This window comes from Paroedura picta, chromosome 3 (assembly GCF_049243985.1).
Source record: "Paroedura picta isolate Pp20150507F chromosome 3, Ppicta_v3.0, whole genome shotgun sequence".
In the NCBI taxonomy this organism is placed as follows: Eukaryota; Metazoa; Chordata; class Lepidosauria; order Squamata; family Gekkonidae; genus Paroedura; species Paroedura picta.
Window position 1 is genome coordinate 158,119,507 of NC_135371.1, and position 25,260 is coordinate 158,144,766.

The 25,260-nt window shown below is 47.5% G+C and overlaps 1 protein-coding gene across 6 annotated transcripts in view; it reads left to right on the forward strand.

Moving 5' to 3' along the window:
* The window catches only part of SLC11A2 (solute carrier family 11 member 2), a 70,088-nt gene that overhangs the window by 34,264 nt on the left and 10,564 nt on the right, over positions 1-25,260 (forward strand). For all 6 annotated transcript variants that reach the window (XR_013229585.1, XM_077328928.1, XM_077328932.1 and 3 more), the window contains 11 exons: positions 3,516-3,622; positions 4,084-4,154; positions 6,624-6,691; positions 7,820-7,975; positions 9,305-9,463; positions 10,834-10,920; positions 15,406-15,525; positions 16,900-17,049; positions 19,971-20,044; positions 21,811-21,964; positions 22,952-23,005. Coding sequence is in view for 5 of the 6 variants with exons in the window: in XM_077328928.1 (XP_077185043.1) it covers positions 3,516-3,622; positions 4,084-4,154; positions 6,624-6,691; positions 7,820-7,975; positions 9,305-9,463; positions 10,834-10,920; positions 15,406-15,525; positions 16,900-17,049; positions 19,971-20,044; positions 21,811-21,964; positions 22,952-23,005 (1,200 nt within the window). In the remaining variant the exon portion in view is untranslated. The remainder of the gene's footprint in view (positions 1-3,515; positions 3,623-4,083; positions 4,155-6,623; positions 6,692-7,819; positions 7,976-9,304; positions 9,464-10,833; positions 10,921-15,405; positions 15,526-16,899; positions 17,050-19,970; positions 20,045-21,810; positions 21,965-22,951; positions 23,006-25,260) is intronic.

Below are 25,260 nucleotides of genomic sequence, written 5' to 3' on the forward strand. Positions count from 1 at the left end.
ACAATGAAATTCTTGGGGAGGGTGGGGGGCTTGTTTTGGCAAGACATTGGTTGCCTAGGGATGTGGAGCTCCTTTGACAAACAGTCTGCCTGATCCCCCCCTCCCCCGCCCCAGTTGTACTAATCCCCCCTTCTTTCTCCGTTCTTGCTTTACATTGGGTGGCAGGTCTTTAGAATAGTACTTTGGGTGGTCTCCTATAACTGAATTGGGAATTAATGATCCCCTTTGGAGTATTCCAATTCCTCCTGGAGGGAACCCAAACCTTGAAGCAGCTCTTTTCCCCTTCTAAATATGTGCTAATATTATCCTAATCTTGGGAGTGGAGTTATTTCATTTCGAGTTGAATTCCAGGTTTAAGTGGACTGGTAAAAGTAATAATTTTTCCTGGACTGAGCAAAAGAGGGGATGGTCCCCAAGGTGTGTTGAGTCTAAGGGCCTGCCCTTCCCTTTCACATTATCTTTGTGGTATGGAAATTGCAGCATAGTTCCTTTCCATGCTGAAAAGGCCGCACGAGAAACCCTGAGTTATGTGGCAGGAGTTTCTGGGAGGGCCAGTACCGGTATGAAACGGATTCTGGGCTCCTCCCATGCAGCCTGATGTCTCCGACCTACTTTTTTGTTGTACAGGAAAGCGGTGCGAGAAGAAGCCATGACTGCTCAGTCATCTGTGCAGCAAATGGAAGCACCAGGAATGCATTTCCTCAATGCTGTAGAAAGGGATTCCGTGGCTCCCGGAGGCTGCATAGCATCTCCCTTTAGGAACCCTTCAAACATTCTGCAGAGCGCCTCTGACTTAGCCGCACGGTTGAAAGGGCAACTTTTGCTCTTGCTTAATGGCCAGAGGGGGGAAATTACTTAGCAGTCTTGTTATTGCGTTGGTTTATGTCTTGCCAATTCCCATGCATGTAGAGACGGTTCCTGATCTCTGCAGACAGCGAGGCCTTCCTTCATGGGGCATTTGATGTCTAAAAATAGAATGCAATGGTGTCTTTTAAAAAAACCCCACAAAGCTTTGCACAAAACATGTAGTAACTGGATGGTGGTTTTAATAGGCATCTGCAGCGATAGCTTGTGCCAGGGTTTGGAACTAGAGTTAGTGCCTACTGCTAGCCCAGAAGGAGAAACTAGCTTAGCAGGCTCTCCCTACTCACACTCAATCTATCAAATTTTATTTACGGTCCTTCCGACAAGACTTTAAACGTACATTTAAAATAGCAGTAAGTACCGAAAAGAATGTCTGAGTACAGAAAAAAATGTTTTAAAGGAACAGGCATAAAACCTAACCATGAGTAAAACTCAGAGTTAAAGCACCATTTGCAAAGTATCAAACCGCTGTAGTATTCAGTTAGGTCGGAGGAGATACTTTTCGGCCTCTGTCTTTGCGTATCCATCAAAGGGCTTCCAGGTCTGTCTGCTGAGTGTGTGCAAATGCATGCAAGCTGTTTTTGTGGGTTTTATAACTGTACACGGCCACAATTGCTGATTTGTCTGCTCACTTGGAACGTAATAAACAGAGTAGGTCGAAATGAATGCAACGAAGATGCTACCAAGTTGAAAGCTGTCTACAGTGAAGAATTCTTCTAGGACATATGTCTTCTACTGAGGCTCTCTTTGGGCACTTGTTTTAGACTTATCCTTCTGGATAAGACTATAACACTGCATACTTCGTAGCATTTTTGTCGCCTTGATTTTGGTGCACTTTGTTTATTGTATTAGTATTGTGGGTCCAGTGAGGAAACAAGATTTGGTAAAACAGAGGCTTGCCGGGTCTTTGTATGGACATCAGTGGGGAGCCTATAATATTTTGGAAAAATTGGACTATATTTTCACTATCTTAAAGGAATATACACAGCATTTTTGACCAAAATTGTGTGTACTTGATTTAATCGATTTGGGCCAATGTATAAAGGGTTTTTTTGCTTGTTGTTGTATGCACCATTACACTGTATAACACACACACACACACACCACATGCATTGTTTTGCCGTCACTTGGAATGTAAGGCATTGCTGCTGGCAAATGAGAGCCAGAGGAACACCAACCTATCTTGTGCCTCAGTTTCTCATGCTGATCAAAGAAGATTTGGAAACCTAAAATACTGCCTCCCTGTCCCTCCCCCAGTTATGCATCCTGTTTCTCTATCTGTTTCAGGAGCTAAGTGAAATAAAACAGGAGTCTAGTGACCCATCAAAGGCTGATAAAATCTCTTCCAGCATAAGTTTTTGTGAGTCAGAGCTCTATTCATCGGATGCACTGGAGCATATCTTCGTCAGGCCAGTCTGTACACAACAGAAAAGTGGTAGTGAGAGGGGTTGAAGAGAGTTCAGAACAAGATCTGATCCAAAAAGTAATCGGTTCATTGATCAGTAATCGCTGGCTATAACACACGGCCAGCTGTTGTTAAATAGGCACAATCTGTTGCAAATAGGCAAAATCTGTTGCAAAATCTGTTGCAAAATCTAATGTGATGAGCAGGTCCAATAGGACAGGGGTTGCCAAACTATGGCTCTCCAGATGTCCATGGACTACAATTCCCATGAGCCCCTGCCATCACAGATGGGCTCATGGGAATTGTAGTCCATGGACATCTGGAGAGCCACAGTTTAGCCACCCCTGCAGAAGGAAGTTACAGCGGGTACTTTCACACACGGACTTTCTATTCCCTTTGAGTGCACTTTGCCACTGGATATTGCTCTGTGGAATGGCAGCATCCCCTTGCAAATGAACTGAAACTGGGTGTGAAAGCACCCAGAGATACACATTAAGTAATGAGCATCTGTGAAGGGTAGGATATGCGAGATATTAGCAAGCTATAGTGAGTTTTGGAAGCAGCCTAAATTGCCCCCGACTAGCCTGAGTTTGGAAGCTAAGCTGGGTTCGCCCTGGATAGCACTTGGAAGGGAGAACACCAAGGGAGAGGAATTGCTATGCAGAGGCAGCTGTGACCAACCACCTCTGCTCCTCTCCTGCCCTAAAAACCCCACAAAAGTCACTCTGATTTGGCTGTGACTTGACAGCTTTTAATCTAGTGAGTCAGGAATTCTAGTTCCATATTAAGCTCGAGTGGGCGTCTTTGTCATAAAGATGGTCATTCTGATTTCGCTGTTTTAACGTTACTTCTCCCATTGAAGATCCCTTGGCTTTGCATGCTGTTAGAACAGGCATCAGCAGGACAGTGTTTTTGATAATGGAATGGAAGCCACTTTGAAAGTCCAGAATATTCTGAATTTGTTCTTGTTATCCTTGAACTGTTTTGTTTATTTAATATCCTTATCTGCACCCCAAAGCCATTTGATAGACCTGCCTGAGTTCCCCACCCAACTCGACAATTTCTAAACCAGGGGTAGTCAAACTGCGGCCCTCCAGATGTCCATGGACTACAGTTCCCAGGAGCCCCTGCCAGCATTCGCTGGCAGGGGCTCCTGGGAATTGTAGTCCATGGACATCTGGAGGGCCGCAGTTTGACTACCCCTGTTCTAAACAGTTCTCCTTTTCCCTCGGCTGTCTGTGCCTAGGTCCCACGGATTATCCTGTGGCTGATGGTGGAGCTGGCTATCATTGGGTCCGATATGCAAGAAGTCATCGGTTCAGCCATTGCCATCCACCTCCTGTCTGTTGGGAAGTAAGTCGGCTGTTTCATCCTCTATTGGGCCTAAGAATCTTCCTACCAGTTCTGGTAGAATTTATATACAATCATGAACAATGGATCTTCACGCCATTGGTCAGTTTCGGTTTAATTTCTGTGAAAGAACACTTGCATAATTTTATGGCTGGGGGTCTCCACAACATGAGGAACTGTATTAAAGGGTTGCGGCATTAGGAAGATTGAGAACCACTGATATAGGAGATCAGACTGCTCCCCTCCCCTTGTAATTCTGTTTTATAGCTCACGGTCATTAAAATAGTGGTTTCTGTGTAAGCGTACAAGCCTGGAAGCAAAGGGCGAAGATGCACCCGGCATTCTCAGTGACTGCCCTATATGTGAGGGATGCTTGTCTGAACTGTGACAGAAGCTGTGGTATTTGGGAGCAGCAAGTCATGGAAGAGCCTAAAACCAACAGATCCCCTTTTGTCTCCCTGCAGGGTCCCTTTGTGGGGCGGGGTGCTCATAACCATTGCTGACACTTTCATGTTTCTCTTCCTGGACAAATACGGTAAGCTGCTTTATTTAGACGAGTTCTTGTTCGAACCCTCTTTCTTCCATTGTTGCTACGTGGCAATGGCACTTCTCACTAACAAAGATGAGAATGCCATTGGAATTATCAGCTGTGGCTCTGAAAATACCTGGAGATTTGGAGGCGATATCTGGGGAGCGGAGGGAGTTCAGCAGTGTTGGGAAGGCACCTTGGTGATGGTGGTGATGGAAAGTGCGGTCGAATCACAGCTGACTTACAGTGACCCAATAAGGTTTTCAGGGCAAGGGGTGTTCAGAGGTGGCTTGCTGCTGCCAGCTCTCACGTCACAACCTTGGTATTCCTTTGAGGTCCCTCATCGAAATACTTGCCAGGGCCATCCCTGCTTCGCATCCAAGATATGACGAGATTGAGCTAGCCTGGTCTCCCCAGGCCACTCTAGGACTTGTGTTTCTCCTAGATTAATGACATACCATAGAGTCCACCCTCTGAAGCCACTATTTCCTACGGGGGGGATGAAACATCACTTATAATTTCAGGAGAACTCCAGGCCCAGTCTTGAATTTGGCAGCCTTAAGGTAAAGGTAAAGGTATCCCCTGTGCAAGCACTGGGTCATGTCTGACCCTTGGGGTGACGCCCTCTAGCGTTTTCTTGGCAGACTCAATACGGGGTGGTTTGCCAGTGCCTTCCCCAGTCATTACCGTTTACCCCCCAGCAAGCTGGGTACTCATTTTACCGACCTCGGAAGGATGGAAGGCTGAGTCAACCTTGAGCCGGCTGCTGGGATCAAACTCCCAGCCTCATGGGCAAAGCTTTCAGACGGCTGCCTTACCACTCTGCGCCACAAGAGGCTCTTCTGGCAGCCTTAGCCACTTTTAATTATCACCCAGAAATCTCCTTTATGCTCGAAGAACCTGTGCAATTTTTGAAGGCTCTCTGGACACTCACCTGACTTCCAGGAGCACCGTGCAGGAAGTTGGTTCTTTCTTTTAAATGGTACATAGCAGAAGCTTTACTGGCAGAGTGCAGTGAGTGAGCCTGATTCTCTGAAGCCTCCCAACACATTTTGCAAAGCTTGTGGATAGTATTCGCTTGATGTGCGACCATTAATGCAAGCAAAAATCCCCGAACGCTACCTTTTCCTGTTGCCGTAGCAATTGGTTATTGGCTGCTACTTGTTTCCTAACAAAGTGCTTGATCCTTGATGCCCCCTGGAATTCTGTGCCTTCTGTCGCTCTCGGGTGACAGTCCTGTCCGCTTCTTCCTTGGGATTGCATCTCTGGGGCCTTTGTTTTTAAATGCACACGGGTGAGGTGGGAAAAACTTCTGGACTGTGGCTCAGATCCACCAGAGCAGTCCTGCAAGTGAACAGTTTCCATCTGTGGAGTATGATTTTCTGACCTCCCATTTCCACTGCCATGTCAAATGTGCTCTCCCGACATGGAGGGACAAGAAAGTAGTGCTCCGTAGCCAGAAATCCTTCCTTCCGCAGAACTGCTGTGATAAAACTAAGTCTGTGTTTGGCCCAATAAATAAGAGGGTTGCTGAGTGTTGCAGAGAGCTACTGTAATTTTTTGTGCCTTCCACCCCAGCTCTTAAATAGCAGTATTGCTCTTTCTGGGGAAATTGTTCTGCTGTCCCACCAACCCACCCAGTTTTTGGTTCCTTTGTGATAAAGTGTCACATGGTTGCAGGCCTCTGCCCTCACTAATGAGGAAAGACACCATGCTGCCTCCCTGTTTATTTCCTCCTCCATGCCATTTCATAACTTTTCTGTTTTTTTTTATTTTTCTTGATTCCTGTAAAACCTGGTTCCTTCTGCTGTATTACGTAGAGGCCAAGAGTGGTGGAGTGGCCTATAAAGATCAAATGTTCTGCAGTCGTGAACTGCTGTTTCCCTTAGTCTCCATCCTGGTGGAACAGGGCTTTTGGTGCAGGTTCAGAAACTGGACAGATTTTTAGATGATTCAATATGTACATCTTAAGAGGGCGAGAGGGATGAATGAGTGTGGATAACCCAACAGCAGGGCTTCCTGACCTTTTGTGCCGTTGGACACCTTTAGACTACTAAAACAGCAGAATTTGGGCTCAGGCACAAAATGGCTGCCACAAGAGGTGGAACCAGCCATAAAATGGCTGCTGCATCTTATCTTCAGTTGCACAGTGAAGATCCTGATGTTTTGGTGGCAGCTACTGTCAAAGCAACACAGCCAGTTAGAAGCCTTGCTGGGCAAAAGCTCCATCTGGTCCTACCCACTTTCTGAAAAACACTTGGTGGGCGCCAGGAAAGGTGTCCGTGGGTGCCAACCTGACTGTGAACATCGTGTTAGGGATCCCTGTTCTACAGGATGTGATGCTATTACATAAGAAGTTTGGCCAAGACCGCATAAGCAAATGGGCACTGCACTATTATTATTTTATGCCTATCTTGTGATGGTACAATGAAACTTCTGGCTGCTAACCACTGCGTATGTGTCTGTCCTTTTCAGGCTTGAGGAAACTGGAAGCATTTTTCGGCTTCCTGATCACTGTTATGGCCATTATGTTTGGATATGAGGTAACCCTGATTTTGAATGTCCTTCGACATTGGCAATTAACTTCTTTGAACATTCCTCCGGGCTTTCCCAGTATGTGGACACGATAGAAACTCTTGCAATACAGGAAGATGCCTAGAACAGGCGTCATTAAAGCAACCCTGATTTAGCAAGTACAACTTACATTTTGGCAACCATGTATACGTTCCTCGTTGCCACTGTAGATCTTCCTTTTTCAGAGGAATGATTCCAACAGACACAGTCCAGCTTTCTATTGCTAGAGGGCTGCTTTTCACGTTCAGTGTTCCGGATTTTAGGCTTTTCTTGTAACCAGCTGCCTTAGACCAATGTGTGTCCCAGATTGCAGCTTTCGTGAGGAGGTTTCTCAGCTATTTTGATACCATTTGCAGAGAGTAAGCCAGCAGACCCCAGCTTTGTTGTGTCCACAGGTACTTTTGGAATTCTGACACAGTGTGGTCGCTATGACCTCAAAATGGCTGCCACAGGAGGTGGAGCCAGCCACAAAATGGCTGCCACGCCTTACCTTCAGCCACACAGTGGAGATCCTTGGGGAGTAGTGGTAGCGAATTCCAAAGCAATGCTTTTAAAACTCTGCACAGGCAGTCAAAACTCCAGTGGCCAATGAAAAGCCTTGCTGAGGATAAGCCCCACTTGGCCCCACCTACTTTATAAAAAAACTCGGTGTGCCGCAGGAAAGGTATCAGCAGGCACTGTGGTAACCATAGATACCACACTGGATTTGCCTGGAGTGGGCAAACTTTCTTATACTATGTCAAAATATAGATTTTCTTAGAAAACAAAAATCAGCTTTAAAATCTTAGTATTATACCTGCTGCAGGGAATGCAGAATGAAAAGCATAAGATGATAAATAAAATGGGGCTGGGCCCAGTTGAACATTTCCACTAAAGGGGGGAGGAGGAGTCCACAGATTCTCCCCCACCCAATAATTTCTCATTCTGTTTGTGGCAGTCTCCTCTCCCTCAGGATCAGCATTTTAGCAGGCATTTTGGGGTTGCACTGATAGGGAGGAGGCAAGAAAGGCCTGCTCTGCTGATGGAATTCCCTTCCGTTAGCAGACAATGTACATGAGATTCAAGCTACTAATTCATGTCCTGTGTGTATTCCACAGTACGGTACAGTAAAACCGAACCAGGCCGAGCTGCTAAAAGGGATGTTTGTACCCTATTGTGATAAATGTGGCCCTCCTCAACTGGAACAAGCGGTGGGAATCGTGGGTGCTGTCATAATGCCACATAACATGTACCTGCATTCTGCTTTGGTTAAGGTAAGGTATATTCTCCCCCACCGTCTCCCAGAGGTAGTTCTTGAGCATCCATCCATCACATCCATCTTGGCTGCAGAGGAAAGGACGCGCAGTAATGGGTTTAAACTACAAGTATAACAATATAGGCTAGATATCAGGAAAAAAATTTTCACAGTCAGAGTAGTCATCATGCTAGCAAATATATATATTTGCTGTCGCTTGACCCCTGTAGCATTCTCAGCACAGTTTGGATTGAGTTTGTTACTTCCTTCCACTTTATTTGCAAGATCCAAGAGCACCATTCAACCCATCCCACTACATATCTTTTAAGTGGCTGGATGTTTAGAATGTTGGATGTTTAGAAAAGGCGAATGCCATTTTGGGCTGTATCAACAGGGCACCACATCAAAATCACAAGATGTCATGGTCCCATTGTATACGGCACTGGTCAGACCACACCTGGAGTACTGTGTGCAGTTTTGGAGGCCTCACTTCAAGAAGGACATAGATAAAATTGAAAGGGTACAGAGGAGAGCGACGAAGATGATCTGGGGCCAAGGGACCAAGCCCTATGAAGATAGGTTGAGGGACTTGGGAATGTTCAGCCTGGAGAAAAGGAGGTTGAGAGGGGACATGATAGCCCTCTTTAAGTATTTGAAAGGTTGTCTCTTGGAGGAGGGCAGGATGCTGTTCCCATTGGCTGCAGAGGAAATGACATGCAGTAATGGGTTTAAACTTCAAGTACAACAATATAGGCTAGATATCAGGAAAAAAGTTTTCACAGTCAGAGTAGTTCAGCAATGGAATAGGCTGCTTAAGAAGGTGGTGAGTTCCCTTTCACTGGCAGTCTTCAAGCAAAGGTTGGATACACACTTTTCTTGGATGCTTTAGGATGCTTAGGACTGATCCTGGGTTGAGCAGGGGGTTGGACTAGATGGCCTGTATGGCCCCTTCCAACTCTATGATTCTATGATTCTAATGTGCAGATGCGCCTCCAGTTGGCTAACTACTGGTCAGAGAGAGGAGAGCCAGTTTCATGTAGTGGTTAAGAGCGACGGCTTCTAATCTGGCAAGCTGGGTTTGATTCCCTGCTCCTGCACACTCAGCCAATTGGGTGACCTTGGGCACGTCACAGCCCTGATAGTGCTGCTCTCACAGAGCATAACATCAGGCCTCCCTCAGCCCCACCTACCTCACAGGGTGTCTGTTGTGGGGAGAGGAAAGAGCAGTGGAAAAGCGGCATATAAAGACCAACTCTTCTTCTTCTTCTTCTTCTTTAGGTCATGATGTGAAATTCTTTTAACTAAGCTTTTCCTCCAGCCTAGATTACCCTTTTGCTTTTCTCTCTAGTCTCGACAGGTCAATCGGTCCAATAAGAAAGAAGTCAGCGAGGCAAACAAATATTTCTTCATAGAGTCCTGCGTCGCCCTCTTTGTCTCCTTCATCATCAACGTCTTTGTTGTCTCGGTCTTTGCAGAAGCCTTCTTTGGTAAAACCAATGCACAAGTGGTGAGTCCTCCTCTTTCTCCTCCTGCTGTGGCCCTTTTTTCCTCCCTGGGGCAACTTTTGATTACCTGAAGGGCAAGGCGTTTTTCTTGCAGTAACCACAAGATCTAAGAATGGGATACAACTCTCATTATCATCTAAGCCAGGGGTAGTCAAACTGCGGCCCTCCAGATGTCCATGGACTACCATTCCCAGAAGCCCCTGCCAGCATTTGCTGGCAGGGGCTTCTGGGAATGGTAGTCCATGGACATCTGGAGGGCCGCAGTTTGACTACCCCTGATCTAAGCAAACAAAACAAACCTAAAGGTGTACCTCACTAATCTAATAATATTGTTCAATAACTCTTTGTTTCACTCTATCTTTTATTAATTAAAATCTTTCGTACAAATAATTTTTAAAAGAATGAATTATGAGTCGCGTGGCACCTTAAAAACCAACACAGTTTAATTCCGGGTATAAGTTCTTGTGTATTCTGAGTATAAGTCTTTGAAGAAGTATGCATGCCCACAAAAGCTTAGGCCCAGGATTAAACTTAGTTGAGCTTAAAGGTGCCACTGGACGCAAACATTGTTCTGCTGCTTGAGACCAACATGGCCACCCCGCCTGAATATTGTTCAATGAAAGGATTTCCAAAGAGAAAGTAAGTAATTTAGGTAAACTGGTTCTTCCACCTGGCACTAATGTCGAGGGGATACTTTGGTCTCTTCTTGGCTAAGATTGTTTCCCCAGTATTTGGGTCCATTCAGGTCTGAATCATTTCCCTCTGCAATCAACCCTCCCTTGGAAATGCTGTCTGCAAGCTCCCACTTTTTCCAACTCCTTCAGACTTTGATCCCAAGTAGATACTATTGGAGGGGGTGGAACTACTCCCCTCCCCCCTCCCCCCAAAATTAGTTCCTTGTAGCTACCATCTGACTGCAGAAAAATCAACTTGTGTGAAGGAAACCGAGACTGGACTTGTCAAAAAGTGTAACATGTAGCTTGCCCCCTTGTCCCAGCCAGAAAGAGCTAATAAGACTCTTATATCTGCATCTCACAGCCCTTAAAAGCCATACCAGCCAGCTTTGTAATATTTTTTCCAGCCCACTCTACAGGATTATTTCTGCATGGTGATGTATGCTAGTACAGCACATGAACATCTGTGGCAATGCACCTCCTGCTGTTTATGTCTTTCAGGACCGTTCTTGTTCTTTCCATGCTTAAGAGCTGTTTTTCCATAACATGGATTTTCTTGTGACACAGAACTAGCCTGGTTTTCTTTTGAGATTGCTCCGTTCTTAAATGTGATTTTCTCCCCCTGCTCCAACAGTGCTTCTCCTTCCTGGTACTTGCACAGTGAAAACTAAAAATGTCACTCTAACATCTATTTGCAGCACGACGTATGTGCAAATACCAGTATCGAACATGCTGGGCTGTTTCCATTGAACAATAAATCCCTCGATGTGGATATCTATAAAGGAGTAAGTGGTGTTTTTTAAGAGCATTCTGCACAGCGGGGAGGAGCTATTGCCTTTACACTTTGAGAGGGTTTAAGTACTTGTTGCCATTGGCAGACAAGTGCCTACAAGGCAAACCTCCCTTGATCAAAACAAGCTGTTGTTTCGTTTCATGCATTTTCATTTAAGACTTGTTTTATCTATTGTAACCCTGCACGAGATGTTGAAACCTTTTGACTGATGTTTAACAAATTGGGAACAGTTTCGTCACTTGCCCAGGAGGGTATAAGAGTGGTGGATTCTAATCCGGAGAAATGAGCGATTCCCCACTCATCCTCCACATGCAGCCAGCTGGGTGACCTTCGGCTCATCCACAGCACTGATAACGCTGTTCTGACCAAGCAGGAATATCAGGGATCTCTCAGCCTCACCCACCCCACAGGGTGTCTGTTGTGGGGAGAGGAAAGGGGAGGCAGTAATATCAGGGCTCTCCCAGCCTCCCCTCCCTCACAGGGTGTCTGTTGTGGGGAGAGGAAAGGGAAGGCAGTAATATCAGGGCTCTCTCTGCCCCACCTCCCTCACAGGGTGTCTGTTGTGGGGAGAGGAAAGGGAAGGCAGTAATATCAGGGCTCTCCCAGCCCCACCTCCCTCACAGGGTGTCTGTTGTGGGGAGAGGAAAGGTAAGGCAGTAATCTCAGGGCTCTTTCTACCCCACCTCCCTCACAGGGTGTCTGTTGTGGGGAGAGGAAAGGGAAGGCAGCAATCTCAGGGCTCTCTCAGCCTCCCCTCCCTCAGAGGGTGTCTGCTGTGGGGAGAGGGAAGGGAAGGCAGGAATATCAGGGCTCTCTCAGCCTCCCCTCCCTCACAGGGTGTCTGTTGTGGGGAGAGGAAAGGGAAGGCAGTAATATCAGGGCTCTCCCAGCCTCCTCTCCCTCACAGGGTGTCTGTTGTGGGGAGAGGAAAGGGAAGGCAGTAATATCAGGGCTCTCCCAGCCCCACCTCCCTCACAGGGTGTCTGTTGTGGGGAGAGGAAAGGGAAGGCAGTAATCTCAGGGCTCTCTCTACCCCACCTCCCTCACAGGGTGTCTGCTGTGGGGAGAGGGAAGGGAAGGCAGGAATATCAGGGCTCTCTCAGCCTCCCCTCCCTCACAGGGTGTCTGTTGTGGGGAGAGGAAAGGGAAGGCAGTAATATCAGGGCTCTCTCTGCCCCACCTCCCTCACAGGGTGTCTGTTGTGGGGAGAGGAAAGGGAAGGCAGTAATATCAGGGCTCTCCCAGCCCCACCTCCCTCACAGGGTGTCTGTTGTGGGGAGAGGAAAGGGAAGGCAGTAATATCAGGGCTCTCTCTACCCCACCTCCCTCACAGGGTGTCTGTTGTGGGGAGAGGAAAGGGAAGGCAGTAATATCAGGGCTCTCCCAGCCCCACCTCCCTCACAGGGTTTCTGTTGTGGGGAGAGGAAAGGGAAGGCAGTAATATCAGGGCTCTCTCTGCCCCACCTCCCTCACAGGGTGTCTGTTGTGGGGAGAGGAAAGGGAAGGCAGTAATATCAGGGCTCTCCCAGCCTCCCCTCCCTCACAGGGTGTCTGTTGTGGGGAGAGGAAAGGGAAGGCAGTAATATCAGGGCTCTCCCAGCCTCCCCTCCCTCACAGGGTGTCGGTTGTGGGGAGAGGAAAGGGAAGGCAGTAATATCAGGGCTCTCCCAGCCTCCCCTCCCTCACAGGGTGTCTGTTGTGGGGAGAGGAAAGGGAAGGCAGTAATATCAGGGCTCTCTCTGCCCCACCTCCCTCACAGGGTGTCTGTTGTGGGGAGAGGAAAGGGAAGGCAGTAATATCAGGGCTCTCCCAGCCCCACCTCCCTCACAGGGTGTCTGCTGTGGGGAGAGGGAAGGGAAGGCAGGAATATCAGAGCTCTCTCAGCCTCCCCTCCCTCACAGGGTGTCTGTTGTGGGGAGAGGAAAGGGAAGGCAGGAATATCAGGGCTCTCTCAGCCCCACCTCCCTCACAGGGTGTCTGTTGTGGGGAGAGGAAAGGGGAGGCAGTAATATCAGGGCTCTCCCAGCCCCACCTCCCTTACAGGGTGTCTGTTGTGGGGAGAGGAAAGGGAAGGCAGTAATCTCAGGGCTCTCTCAGCCTCCCCTCCCTCACAGGGTGTCTGTTGTGGGGAGAGGAAAGGGAAGGCAGGAATATCAGGGCTCTCTTTGCCTCCCCTCCCTCACAGGGCGTCTGTTGTGGGGAGAGGAAAGGGAAGGCAGTAATCTCAGGGCTCTCTCAGCCTCACCCATCCCACAGGGTGTCTGTTGTGGGGAGAGGAAAGGGAAGGCAGTAATCTCAGGGCTCTCTCAGCCTCCCCTCCCTCACAGGGCGTCTATTGTGGGGAGAGGAAAGGGAAGGCAGTAATATCAGGGCTCCCCCAGCTTCACCTCCCTCACAGGGTGTCTGTTGTGGGGAGAGAGAAAGAGTCTAAGCTGTTTTGAGACACCTTAGGGTAGAGAAGATGAAACTCAAATACCCATCATGAACTTTTAGCCGCCAACCAAACTGGTTTGTTTTATCTATTGTAACCCTGCACGAGATGTTGAAACCTTTTGACTGATGTTTAACAAATTGGGAACAGTTTCGTCACTTGCCCAGGAGGGTATAAGAGTGGTGGATTCTAATCCGGAGAAATGAGCGATTCCCCACTCATCCTCCACATGCAGCCAGCTGGGTGACCTTCGGCTCATCCACAGCACTGATAACGCTGTTCTGACCAAGCAGGAATATCAGGGATCTCTCAGCCTCACCCACCCCACAGGGTGTCTGTTGTGGGGAGAGGAAAGGGGAGGCAGTAATATCAGGGCTCTCCCAGCCTCCCCTCCCTCACAGGGTGTCTGTTGTGGGGAGAGGAAAGGGAAGGCAGCAATCTCAGGGCTCTCTCAGCCTCCCCTCCCTCAGAGGGTGTCTGCTGTGGGGAGAGGGAAGGGAAGGCAGGAATATCAGGGCTCTCTCAGCCTCCCCTCCCTCACAGGGTGTCTGTTGTGGGGAGAGGAAAGGGAAGGCAGTAATATCAGGGCTCTCCCAGCCTCCTCTCCCTCACAGGGTGTCTGTTGTGGGGAGAGGAAAGGGAAGGCAGTAATATCAGGGCTCTCCCAGCCCCACCTCCCTCACAGGGTGTCTGTTGTGGGGAGAGGAAAGGGAAGGCAGTAATCTCAGGGCTCTCTCTACCCCACCTCCCTCACAGGGTGTCTGCTGTGGGCAGAGGGAAGGGAAGGCAGGAATATCAGGGCTCTCTCAGCCTCCCCTCCCTCACAGGGTGTCTGTTGTGGGGAGAGGAAAGGGAAGGCAGTAATATCAGGGCTCTCTCAGCCTCCCCTCCCTCACAGGGTGTCTGTTGTGGGGAGAGGAAAGGGAAGGCATGAATATCAGGGCTCTCTCAGCCCCACCTCCCTCACAGGGTGTCTGTTGTGGGGAGAGGAAAGGGGAGGCAGTAATATCAGGGCTCTCCCAGCCCCACCTCCCTTACAGGGTGTCTGTTGTGGGGAGAGGAAAGGGAAGGCAGTAATCTCAGGGCTCTCTCAGCCTCCCCTCCCTCACAGGGTGTCTGTTGTGGGGAGAGGAAAGGGAAGGCAGTAATATCAGGGCTCTCTTTGCCTCCCCTCCCTCACAGGGTGTCTGTTGTGGGGAGAGGAAAGGGAAGGCAGGAATATCAGGGCTCTCTTTGCCTCCCCTCCCTCACAGGGCGTCTGTTGTGGGGAGAGGAAAGGGAAGGCAGTAATATCAGGGCTCCCCCAGCTTCACCTCCCTCACAGGGTGTCTGTTGTGGGGAGAGAGAAAGAGTCTAAGCTGTTTTGAGACACCTTAGGGTAGAGAAGATGAAACTCAAATACCCATCATGAACTTTTAGCCGCCAACCAAACTGGTTTGGTTTGTGTGGTTCAGGACATGATAGAAGGCCCCTCCCCAGGAAGCCAGAGGCTCCAAAGTTGCAGGGGATCTCCTAGGGACTCTCCTCTACCTGCAGTGTCAAAGTTGCAGGGCGCCTCCATCAAATGCTCCTTTACATACCCTCCAAGTTCAGCCCCCTGTTGCTTTGAGTTTGGTAAACATTTAGACTGAGCAGAGACTGTCTAACGAACCACCACAAACAACTAGAAAGTTAGTAGAAACTTTGCGCTGGTTGATCGGTCACAAACTTCACTTTGTGAACCATGAACTGGCCAAAATTCCTCACAAATTTTAGTGTGTGAGTCGGCTCGTACCTATCCCTGATTGTGATCCAGGACCGTGACAGATGATCGGTGGTCTCCTGGTCCTCATAGATGTAGAACCCCAAGAGGTGATGGCTAAATTGTTACAGCAAATAACATCCAACGATGTAACATTTGGCTAGAACAACACTTAGATCCTTTCCACATTTCTCAAACTATTTGTTCCGTAAGGGCTAAAGTTAAACGTTACTAAAGAAAAACAATGCAGTTGAATAAAAGTGCAGATAAACATTTGTTCTGTTTAAAACCCTTCTGTGCATCAGGGTGTCGTTCTCGGGTGTTACTTTGGTCCTGCTGCTCTCTACATCTGGGCTATCGGGATTCTTGCGGCAGGACAGAGCTCAACAATGACCGGGACCTATTCGGGACAGTTTGTCATGGAGGTATTTCATCTCTCTTCAGCTATTTCTGTTTATATCTCAGTGGGGGGGGGGGGGGTACTAGGTTTATAAAGGTAAAGGTATCCCCTGTGCAAGCACCAGGTCATGTTTGACCGTTGGGGTGATGCCCTCTAGCGTTTTCATGGCAGACTCAATACGGGGTGGTTTGCCATTCCCTTCCCCCATCATTACCATTTTACCCCCCAGCAAGCTGGGTACTCATTTTACCGACCCCGGAAGGATGGAAGGCCGAGTCAACCTTGAGCCGGCTGCTCCCCACTCCCAGCCTCACGGGCAGAGCTTCAGACAACATGCCTGCTGCCTTACCACTCTGTGCCACAAGAGGCTCATTTTATACAGGCGCATAAAGCTAAGTTGTTGGAGCCTGGAGAATGGGGCCCAAATGTTCTCACAGAAACTCTTTGTAGCAGGGCTAAGCATCACAGGGATGTTGCTTTCTGGCTTATAGGACAATGCTAAATGAGCACAAAGAGCCATCATGGTGCAGTGGTTAAGAGCGTCAGACTCTAATCTGGAGGTTTGATTCCCCACTCCTCCTCCCCATGTAGCCAGCTGGATGACCTCAGGCTCATCACAGCCCTGACAGTGCTGTTTCCAAAGAGCAGTCCTGTCAGAGCTCTTTCAGCCCCACCCACCTCACAGGGTGGGGAGAGGAAAGTTAAGCCGATTGTAAGATGCTTTGAGACTCCTTTGGGTAGAGAAAAGTGGCATATAAGAACCAACTCCTCCTCCTAAGTTTATAACTTTCTAGAGCCAAAGCCCGTAACTTGGTGAGACAAGATGGCCAGGCAGCCCTCCATAGAAGTGCCTCGTATGGCAGAGTACATTGTTCTGTGCAATTCTCATTGAACAACTGAAGTAGCAGCAAGGACGTCGCACCACGTCTCCTTTTGTCTAATATCCTGCTTGAGTTCAGTTTTGTCACCTTTTAAAATTTGCATCACACCATTTTGTCCCTCCTCTCTTTTTCCCCAGGAGGAAATGTTTTCAGTACTGAATCTTAGTAGTGCCGTAATTTTGTTTCAAGATGACCTAACCTCTTTTGATCCCTGTGTCAGATTCTCAGACATGTTGTCTCCTAGGGCAGGGGTAGTCAACCTGTGGTCTTCCAGATGTCCATGGACTACAATTCCCATGGACTACAATTCCCATGGACTACAATTCCCATGAGCCCCTGCCAGCGTTTGCTGGCAGGGGCTCATGGGAATTGTAGTCCATGGGCATCTGGAGGACCACAGGTTGACTACCCCTGTCCTAGGGAGAAAAACACCTTCCTTTCCCATTGCTATTTTTTTCAGGCTTGCCTTATATGGGCTCTCCATTTGTTTAACTCTTCCTCCCTCTTCCATGTTTCAGGGGTTCCTGAATCTGAAGTGGTCACGTTTCGCTCGGGTGGTTCTGACCCGCTCTATTGCCATCACCCCGACGCTCCTGGTTGCCATTTTCCAAGATGTGGAGCATCTGACTGGCATGAACGACTTCCTAAACGTTCTGATGAGTTTACAGGTGAGGGACTGGGGGGGGGGTAAATCTGCAGGCCTGCGAAGAGGTGAATTGGAGGGGAGCTGCTGGTGCCTATCTGAAATAACTCCCAAATTTCAAGTGACTTTGCTCCAATTCTGTGGACCACTGAACAAGGAGTTCTCAGCCATCCTCCATTATTTCCTGTAATGGGGAGGGAGGAGTGCAAGAAATCTCCCCCATAGAAACACGATTGCAAGCTATTGGTAAGCCTAATGTACGTAAAATGCAAGAATCTGAACCTATGTAAATGTGAGAATGTGAATGTATAAGAATCTAAACATATGTAAAATGCAAGAATCTCTACCTAACTTGAGAATCTAACCCACATCAAACATGAGAAGCCTAATTAAGTAAAACATAAGAATCTCAATGTAAGTTGCGAGAATTAATATGATGACACAAAGCAACTTGCCCAAAGGACAAACTTTAAAAAATAACTCAAACACTCGAAACTCACAAACAGGCTAATACTAACCCTTAGGAGATGGAAATTGGGGGTGGAGGTGGGGAGTCCAGAGAGCATGCAAATGTCAGCTCCCAGTATTTCCAGTTCATCCTGAATATTTCTGGGATTTTTCACGACCCATTTTTTGGTATTGGGAGAAATCCCATATATATTTGGGGGACCTGAATAGAAGCAGAAAATACCTATGAGTAGTTTTTGATATATTTTCAGCTCAGCAGTGTCCCTATTGTAGTCACTCCCAGGTAGACGAGATGGGAGAGATTGAATGAGGGATAGTAATGAAACAGGGTGAAGGTTTAAGTTGGATGGGTTTTCAGGTTACAACAGGCAGCCACATCTGCAACTGGGGATGCCTACCTAAGGAGGGGTGAGTCGGTGATGTGTCTTGAGCCCCATGATTCTATATTACCTGGAGAGAACTGAGCATTTGTGCCCCTTGTTTTCTGAGTAGCAAAGTTATTTATTTATGATTTATTCTCCTGAATTTCTATACCGCCCTCCCATAAGACTCAGGGTGGTTTACATAAAACGTCATGAGTATACATCATAATCTATAGTTATTTATTATTATTATTTAATTATTTATTAGATTTTTATACCGCCCTTCCCTATGGCTCTGGCCGGTTTAACATAAAACATATAGAGCATTTACAGAGAACAATATAAATATAACAATAACAATATAACAGATATCAATATAACAAATAACGATAACGTATCATGTAGAACAATATTTCAACAAGCAACTTTGACAAGTTGTGGGGGGGAACCTGTAGCTGTTTTGAGTCAGTCAGCCTCAAGCAAATGCCTGGTGAAAGAGCTTCTTTTTGCAGGCCCTGCAGAACTGTGGAAGTTCTGGCAGGGCTCTGATCTCTTCGGGGAGCTCATTCCACCAGGTGGGGGACTGAAAAGGCTCTGGCCCTTGTTGAGGTCTGATGTGCCTCTTTAGGGCCAGGGATCCTCAGCCAGTTGGAAATGGCAGAGCTTAGAGCTCTTCTGGGGGTATAGGCAGGGAGGCGGTCTCTTAGATACACTGGGCCCAGACCACATATGGCCTTAAAGGTGATTACCAAAACCTTAAGCTTAATCCGGAATTCAACTGGGAGCCAGCCGAGTTCCTGGAGTACCAGCCAGATGTGAGATCTCCATGATGTCTTAGTGAGGATCCTGGCCATGGCGTTCTGCACCACTTGTAGTTTCTGGATGAAGAATAAGGGTAGGCCTGCGTAGAGCGACTTGCAGAAGTTCAGTCTAGAGGTGACTGTAGTTCTGAGAACTCTCTCCCCTTTCTCCCTGCTTTGACCGAGAACCCTTCTGCTTGACACACAGAAGAATTCCCCTGTTGAATGAATGTGGGTTCTGATTTTATAAGAAGGAGCAGCCTTCATACGGTTGATGTTACCAGAGTTTTTCACAATGGAAAAATGGGCAAATAAGAACAAGATGCAATTTAATAAAGATAAGTGTAAAGTTCTGCATCTGGGTCAGAAAAATGAAAAGCATGCCTACTGGATGGGGGATACGCTTCTAGGTAGCACTGTGTGTGAACGAGACCTTGGGGTACTTGTGGATTGTAAACTAAACATGAGCAGGCAGTGTGATGCAGCGGTAAAAAAGGCAAATGCCATTTTGGGCTGTATCAACAGAGCCATCACATCAAAATCACAAGATGTCATAGTCCCATTGTATACGGCACTGGTCAGACCACACCTGGAGTACTGTGTGCAGTTCTGGAGGCCTCACTTCAAGAAGGACATCGATAAAATTGAACGGGTACAGAGGAGAGCGACGAAGATGATCTGGGGCCAAGGGACCAAGCCCTATGAAGATAGGTTGAGGGACTTGGGAATGTTCAGCCTGGAGAAAAGGAGGTTGAGAGGGGACATGATAGCCCTCTTTAAGTATTTGAAAGGTTGTCACTTGGAGGAGGGCAGGATGCTGTTTCTGCTGGCTGCAGAGGAAAGGACACGCAGTAATGGGTTTAAACTTCAAGTACAACGATATAGGCTAGATATCAGGAAAAAGTTTTTCTCAGTCAGAGTAGTTCAGCAGTGGAATAGGCTGCCTAAGGAGGTGGTGAGCTCCCCCTCACTGGCAGTCTTCAAGCAAAGGTTGGATACACACTTTTCTTGGATGCTTTAGGATGCTTAGGGCTAATCCTGCGTTGAGCAGGGGGTTGGACTAGATGGCCTGTATGGCCCCTTCCAACTCTATGATTCTATGATTCTATGATTCTATGAGTTGTTAACAGGGAATAGCAACCAGGGGTTTGCCCTTGAGCTGTGGCCATCAGACCAGTTGTGGATAAACTTTAGTGGAAGCCTCTTCAACTGGATCTTTGTAGATAAAAAACTACCGTGTATTATTAGCAAGGGTGCGTTGACACTAAACAGGAGTGCTTTGTCTTGAGTCTGTTTCTCTGTGTTTTGCCTTCCAGCTTCCCTTTGCTTTAATTCCAGTCCTCACCTTTACTAGTCTGCGTCCTGTGATGAATGACTTTGCCAATGGGCTGTAAGTATGAAAGATTGCATGTGCCTCACACCCTTGAGCGACTTCACAACAGTCAGAATTTGGAAGGGATAATAAATATCGTTTCCAAGCCAGGAAGGGCAGAACACTTGCCCAAGCTGCTTTGAAACTCTTTCAAACAAGTCTGCTTGGCTTCTCCACAATGGCTGCAGCCTTGAGGGGGGTGGGGTGCGCATAGAGAGGAATTCTTTCCATGCACATAGGGTTGTGCGCAAAGAACAAACTTTTAAAAAACAACAAAAACACTTGAAATTCACAGAATCTTACCTAATCTTTTTTAATGGGTGAGAGCCAGTGTGGTGTAATGTATAAAGACTGGTGGATTCTAACATGGAGAATTGGGTTTGATTTCCCACTCCTCAGCCAGCTGGGTGACCTTGGGCTAGTCACAGTTCTCTTAGGGCTGTTCTTGCAGAGCAGTTCTCTCACAGCTCTCTCAGCCCCACCTACCTCACAGGGTGCCTCTGGTGGGGAGAGTTGGAGAAAGGTGTTTGTAAGCCACTATGCGGCTCCTTTGGGTAGTGAAAAATAGGGTATAAAAACCAGATGTTCATCTTCTGTGCCTTTTGTGCTCAGAGAAAAGGACAGGGAGGACTCCTTAATTTGTGGAATAAGCTTGTAATTCATATGAGCCCTGGAATCTGTAGATCTGTAGCTATTCCAACATAGTAGCCATGTTGCAGCAGAAGGAAACAGCCAATCAAAACTCCATTGGCCAGTCAGAAGCTTTGCTGGGAAAACCCCCACCTGGCCCTGCTCACTTTCTAAGAACACTTGGTAGGTGTCAGGAAAGGTGTTAGCTAGGATATCAAGCAGAAGAATCCCCTAGGCCAGTGGTCCCCAACCTTTTTATCACCGGGGACCGGTCAACACTTGACAATTTTATTGAGGCCGGGTGAGGGGGTAGTCTTTTGCTGAGGGACGTAGCCGCCACTGCCTGTGCCCCTGCTCCACTTGCTTTCCCGCTGGTGCTCCTGACTTCCTGCCGCCCACTGGGGGGCGCTGCCAGCAGCAGCTGCGCAGCGCCACGCCGAGGGGGAGCCCCAGCCATGGCGGCCGTCGGAGAGCACCAAAGGTGAGCCAGCGGCAGAGTGGCATGTCAGCCCCTGAGGCAGCAGCCGGGGAGGAGGACAAGGAGGAGCTGTGGCCTGGTACTGACTGATCAACGGACCGGCACTGGTCCCCAGCCCAGGGGTTGGGGACCGCTGCCCTAGGCTACAGGGGGCTTTTAAATGAGCATTCTGCCCTGTGACCACCACCAGCTTGTAGTGCTGCAGCATAGGAAGGATGATATTTCCATAGGATTGGAGAGGAGGGGGAGAAGGAGGAGGGACTATGTTGATGGGTCACCTGTGTGATTTTGGCCCATTTTGTGGTCACAGGCTTGCAGTTTGGCCTGTTTTGTTCCCCCTTCCCAGTTTGACAGGGATTGTAACTGCAGCTGAGTGCCCTGATTGGTTGTTTGCACCCGTGCATCCCCTTTCAAAGCCTGCTATCCTGCATTTTGTATAACGGGGAAACAAATAGAGCTGTATTTCTTCTGTGTTGCATCTGTTTTCACTCCACTTACAGGTTTCCATTCTGTTAAGCTTCCGAATGGTTAGCTCCTTCCTAGAAATGCGGCTTTGAGAAGGCTCGGAATGGATGTAAACACCGGTTTATAGTCTCAAATCTGCAGATGCAGACGATCCTTCCCCATCTGTCCCCTCCTGTTGTGACACAGTTTTCTCTCTGTTTTTCCTTTCCAGAGGCTGGAAGATTGCCGGGGGGATTCTGGTGATTATAATCATTTCCATTAACATGTACTTTGTGGTGATCTACGTCACCGCTCTGGGGCAGATGGTATTGTATGTCATTGCCTCCCTTATCAGCATTGTGTACCTCGCCTTTGTGGCATATTTGGTAAGTTGACCGTCTGTAGGTGTGTGGGGAGGGTTTTTTTTGTAAGACCTTCTACATTATTAGAATTTGAATATGCATAGACTACCGTGCCTTCAAGCCCACTTTTTGCAAATGATGCACAGATAGGTCAAGGGCTTAAAAAAAAAAATCTAACATATTATTGTTATTTTATTGCTGTACACCACCCTGAGCCGGTTTCGGGAGGGCAGTATCTAAATCAAAGGAATAAATAAACAGTTCAATTTCTCACCCATGCATCAGCTCCTGGCTAATTCGGTATATGTCTAATTTCCCAGTCTCAAATCATGGAATCATAGAATCATAGAGTTGGAAGGGGCCATACAGGCCATCTAGTCCAACCCCCTGCTCAACGCAGGATTAGCCCAAAGCATCCTAAAGCATCCAAGAAAAGTGTGTATCCAGCCTTTGCTTGAAGACTGCCAGTGTTTATTCAACACATAGCATGTGTAATGGAGCCAGGAGATCCGAGGATTGTCTGGCAGCGAGGCAAGGGACGTTCAGGGGTGGCTGCCATTGTCTACATCCGCATCATGACCCCAGTGCACCTTGGAGGAGCTGCCACCCAACTCCTCGGAGGCCTGCCATCAGAGCACCGGTCAGAGTCAACCCTGCTTAGCTTCAGGGTCGATCCTGCGAGCTTGCCTGGGCATTCCAGGCCAGGGCCCAAAATTGGGGTGGATGGCACTGGCAGGTTATTGGCATATTCATCAAGTTGTTGGTTTTCCAGTGCTGGCACTGGCCGGTCTAGTCCTTACACCCCTTACATTCTTTATATCTGCCTTCCCTTCCTCTCCCCACAACAGGCAGCCTGTGAGGGAGATGAGACCGGGGCGATGTTGTCAGGCTGCCAGAAATATATTGTAGCAGCCCATCTTCTGTGTCACTGTTATTAAACAGCAACCACCAGACATACACGAACCCACAACTAATTTTGGGATTTGTTTCTCTTTCCCTTTCTCCCTTCAGAGTTGGCAGTGTTTAATTGCTCTTGGGGTCTCCTTCCTGGCCTGTGGGCACACGGTAAGAGTCACGAGATCCTTGCTTACGGAAGAGCCGTCTCCAACGCGAATAAATTAAAAATGCTGGGTCTGTCTGTGTCCACAGCAGCTAGCCATCAGGGCCAGTGCGTTTCTATGGTTTACTGTGTGAACAAATACCTATGTATGTGCAATTTGGCACAGAGCATTAAGATTGTAGAGTAATGGCGTTAATGGATGTACACAATGAGAACGATTAGGTTGTTCATTTTTGTTGTTGTTGTTCGTCTCTTCTTTTGCATTATGGAAATATGTAATTGCTGCTGTTTGCCGTGCCAGAGTTTCAGGGAGAGCGTTGCACGCGAACTGGAAATGCTAAAAAAAAAATGTTTTCAGGTTTCACCAAGGAGTAAACGTCTTCCAGTTAGATCTGTCCCATTAATGGACAATCTTTTAAGAGAAAATCGTCAATGGCGGTCCAGTCCAATAGAAGGGGACCAATAGGTCTAGATTTGGAAAATGTCCACTTCTCAAGAAAAGGGCAAATATTCCTTGGTGTCGAGAAGTGTTTCTACATTCAAGCAGAACTTTAAAAAGCTTTGTACGGGTTGTACACTTCAAGCGTCAAGGTGCGAGGGGATGAGGTGGCAAAAAACCTCTCTGCATTTAGAAATGTAGCATACATGGAGAAACTTTGGTCTGACCCTTGGTGCTGACAAGCTAGAAGTCCGTATGGCGACAGCTGTTTCTCCACAGGACTTGCAGTGTACCCCTCCCAGCCTAGAGCCTGAAGTGATGCAGCCCACAGAAAGCTTAACCTTTTGATTATTCTGAATGTAGAAACAAAGGCTAAGTATAAAAGCAAACCCCACAGCTTTCTCTCTGAACTGGCCTGGCTTCCCATTCCTTCTGCTACTCATTCAAGGAGGGTGTGCAATTGAGTGACCTTGAAGCAGTGTTCTGAAAGCAAATAGCTTATTTACCAAACGGAACAGTGAAGCAGCTCCGGGCCAGATATTTCCCTGAGGTAACAAAACCGGCTCTTCAAGATGAGCCCCAAATTTCATTTCTGATGGTAGACTTGCCCTAGTGCTGATCAAGTTGCCATACTTGGTTTTGGTTTGTCTGTTTGCATCCTTCTGTTGATTCCTTCCCAGGGGGAGAGACTGCTTGGTCCAGTTACAAAATGCCTGTTCCTTGTTAGAAAAGACACTTGCCTTTCAGATCCAGGCTGGCTCTAGAGTTGCGGTGTGCACTTGTAGCCCCAAGCACACTGTAATTGTCCTGAAAGTTTCCCTCTGAGTTAGGAGTCCCCAAGAAATCCCTGAACTGCTTTTTCCATTTCTAGATCCCTGGGGCAGTTTGTGGGGAGGTGACGATGCAGCCGTCTTCCCTCCAAATAGTGTGAACACAGCTTAAGTGTTTTTATCCCCCACAAATTACAGTCGATGCAGAGTTTTAAAAAAGTGCATCTCTCCTACAAAGAATTTGGAAACAGAATGAGAATACTCATTGGCTCCCCGCAATTTAGCCTTTCTTGACTAAAGGAATCCCCGCCCCCCCAAAAAACAAACTTTAATATGGCCTTATGCATATAACAGCTATTCTTCTTCGTGTCACTTGGTTTGCAATTCTGGCAGCTGGCAAAGAGGAAAGACTTCTGTGTTTAGTGCTAACAAGTTTTACTCTCTCTTTTTGTGATTAATCCCTCTATGTCCTAGTGATATAATGCCCCCATTTCCCATAATTCCTTGTGTCTTGGCTTTATGGAATGTTAAAAGCTGTAATTCAGATGTTTGGCTCCACTGAAGTAAATTAAGTGTGAGAAATTGGGAGGAGAGTTTCAGCCGGGGGTCTCTAGTGCCATAGTACGACCACTGATTTGAAAACCATGTGTCCAGTTAAGCTGGTGTGTGTTTAAATTTACTCAGATCTCCCTTTTGTTGAACAATTTTAACTGTTTTGCCCCAATCGTAGATCTAGTGGTTGTCAAGGCATGGCACAGTTCACTGGGACACGAATGCTGACAGCATTACAAATAGGAGCAATGATAGCATTCAGAATTTGGGGGAAGTGGATCTCAGAGTGAGGGCTGGAAAGTTATGTTGAGTATAATGCATAGGAAGAATTGGTTTCTTGGACAATTGTGCAGATTCTTCTCCAGGGATATTGTTCAGGCACACATTTTCCTGCTGCCTGTTAGTTGACCAATCATTGCATTGGTCTTAATGGGCTCAGTAAGGAGTCCCTGGGCATGTACAGAGGGATGTGGTGATTATGTCTGGCACGTATTGAAGT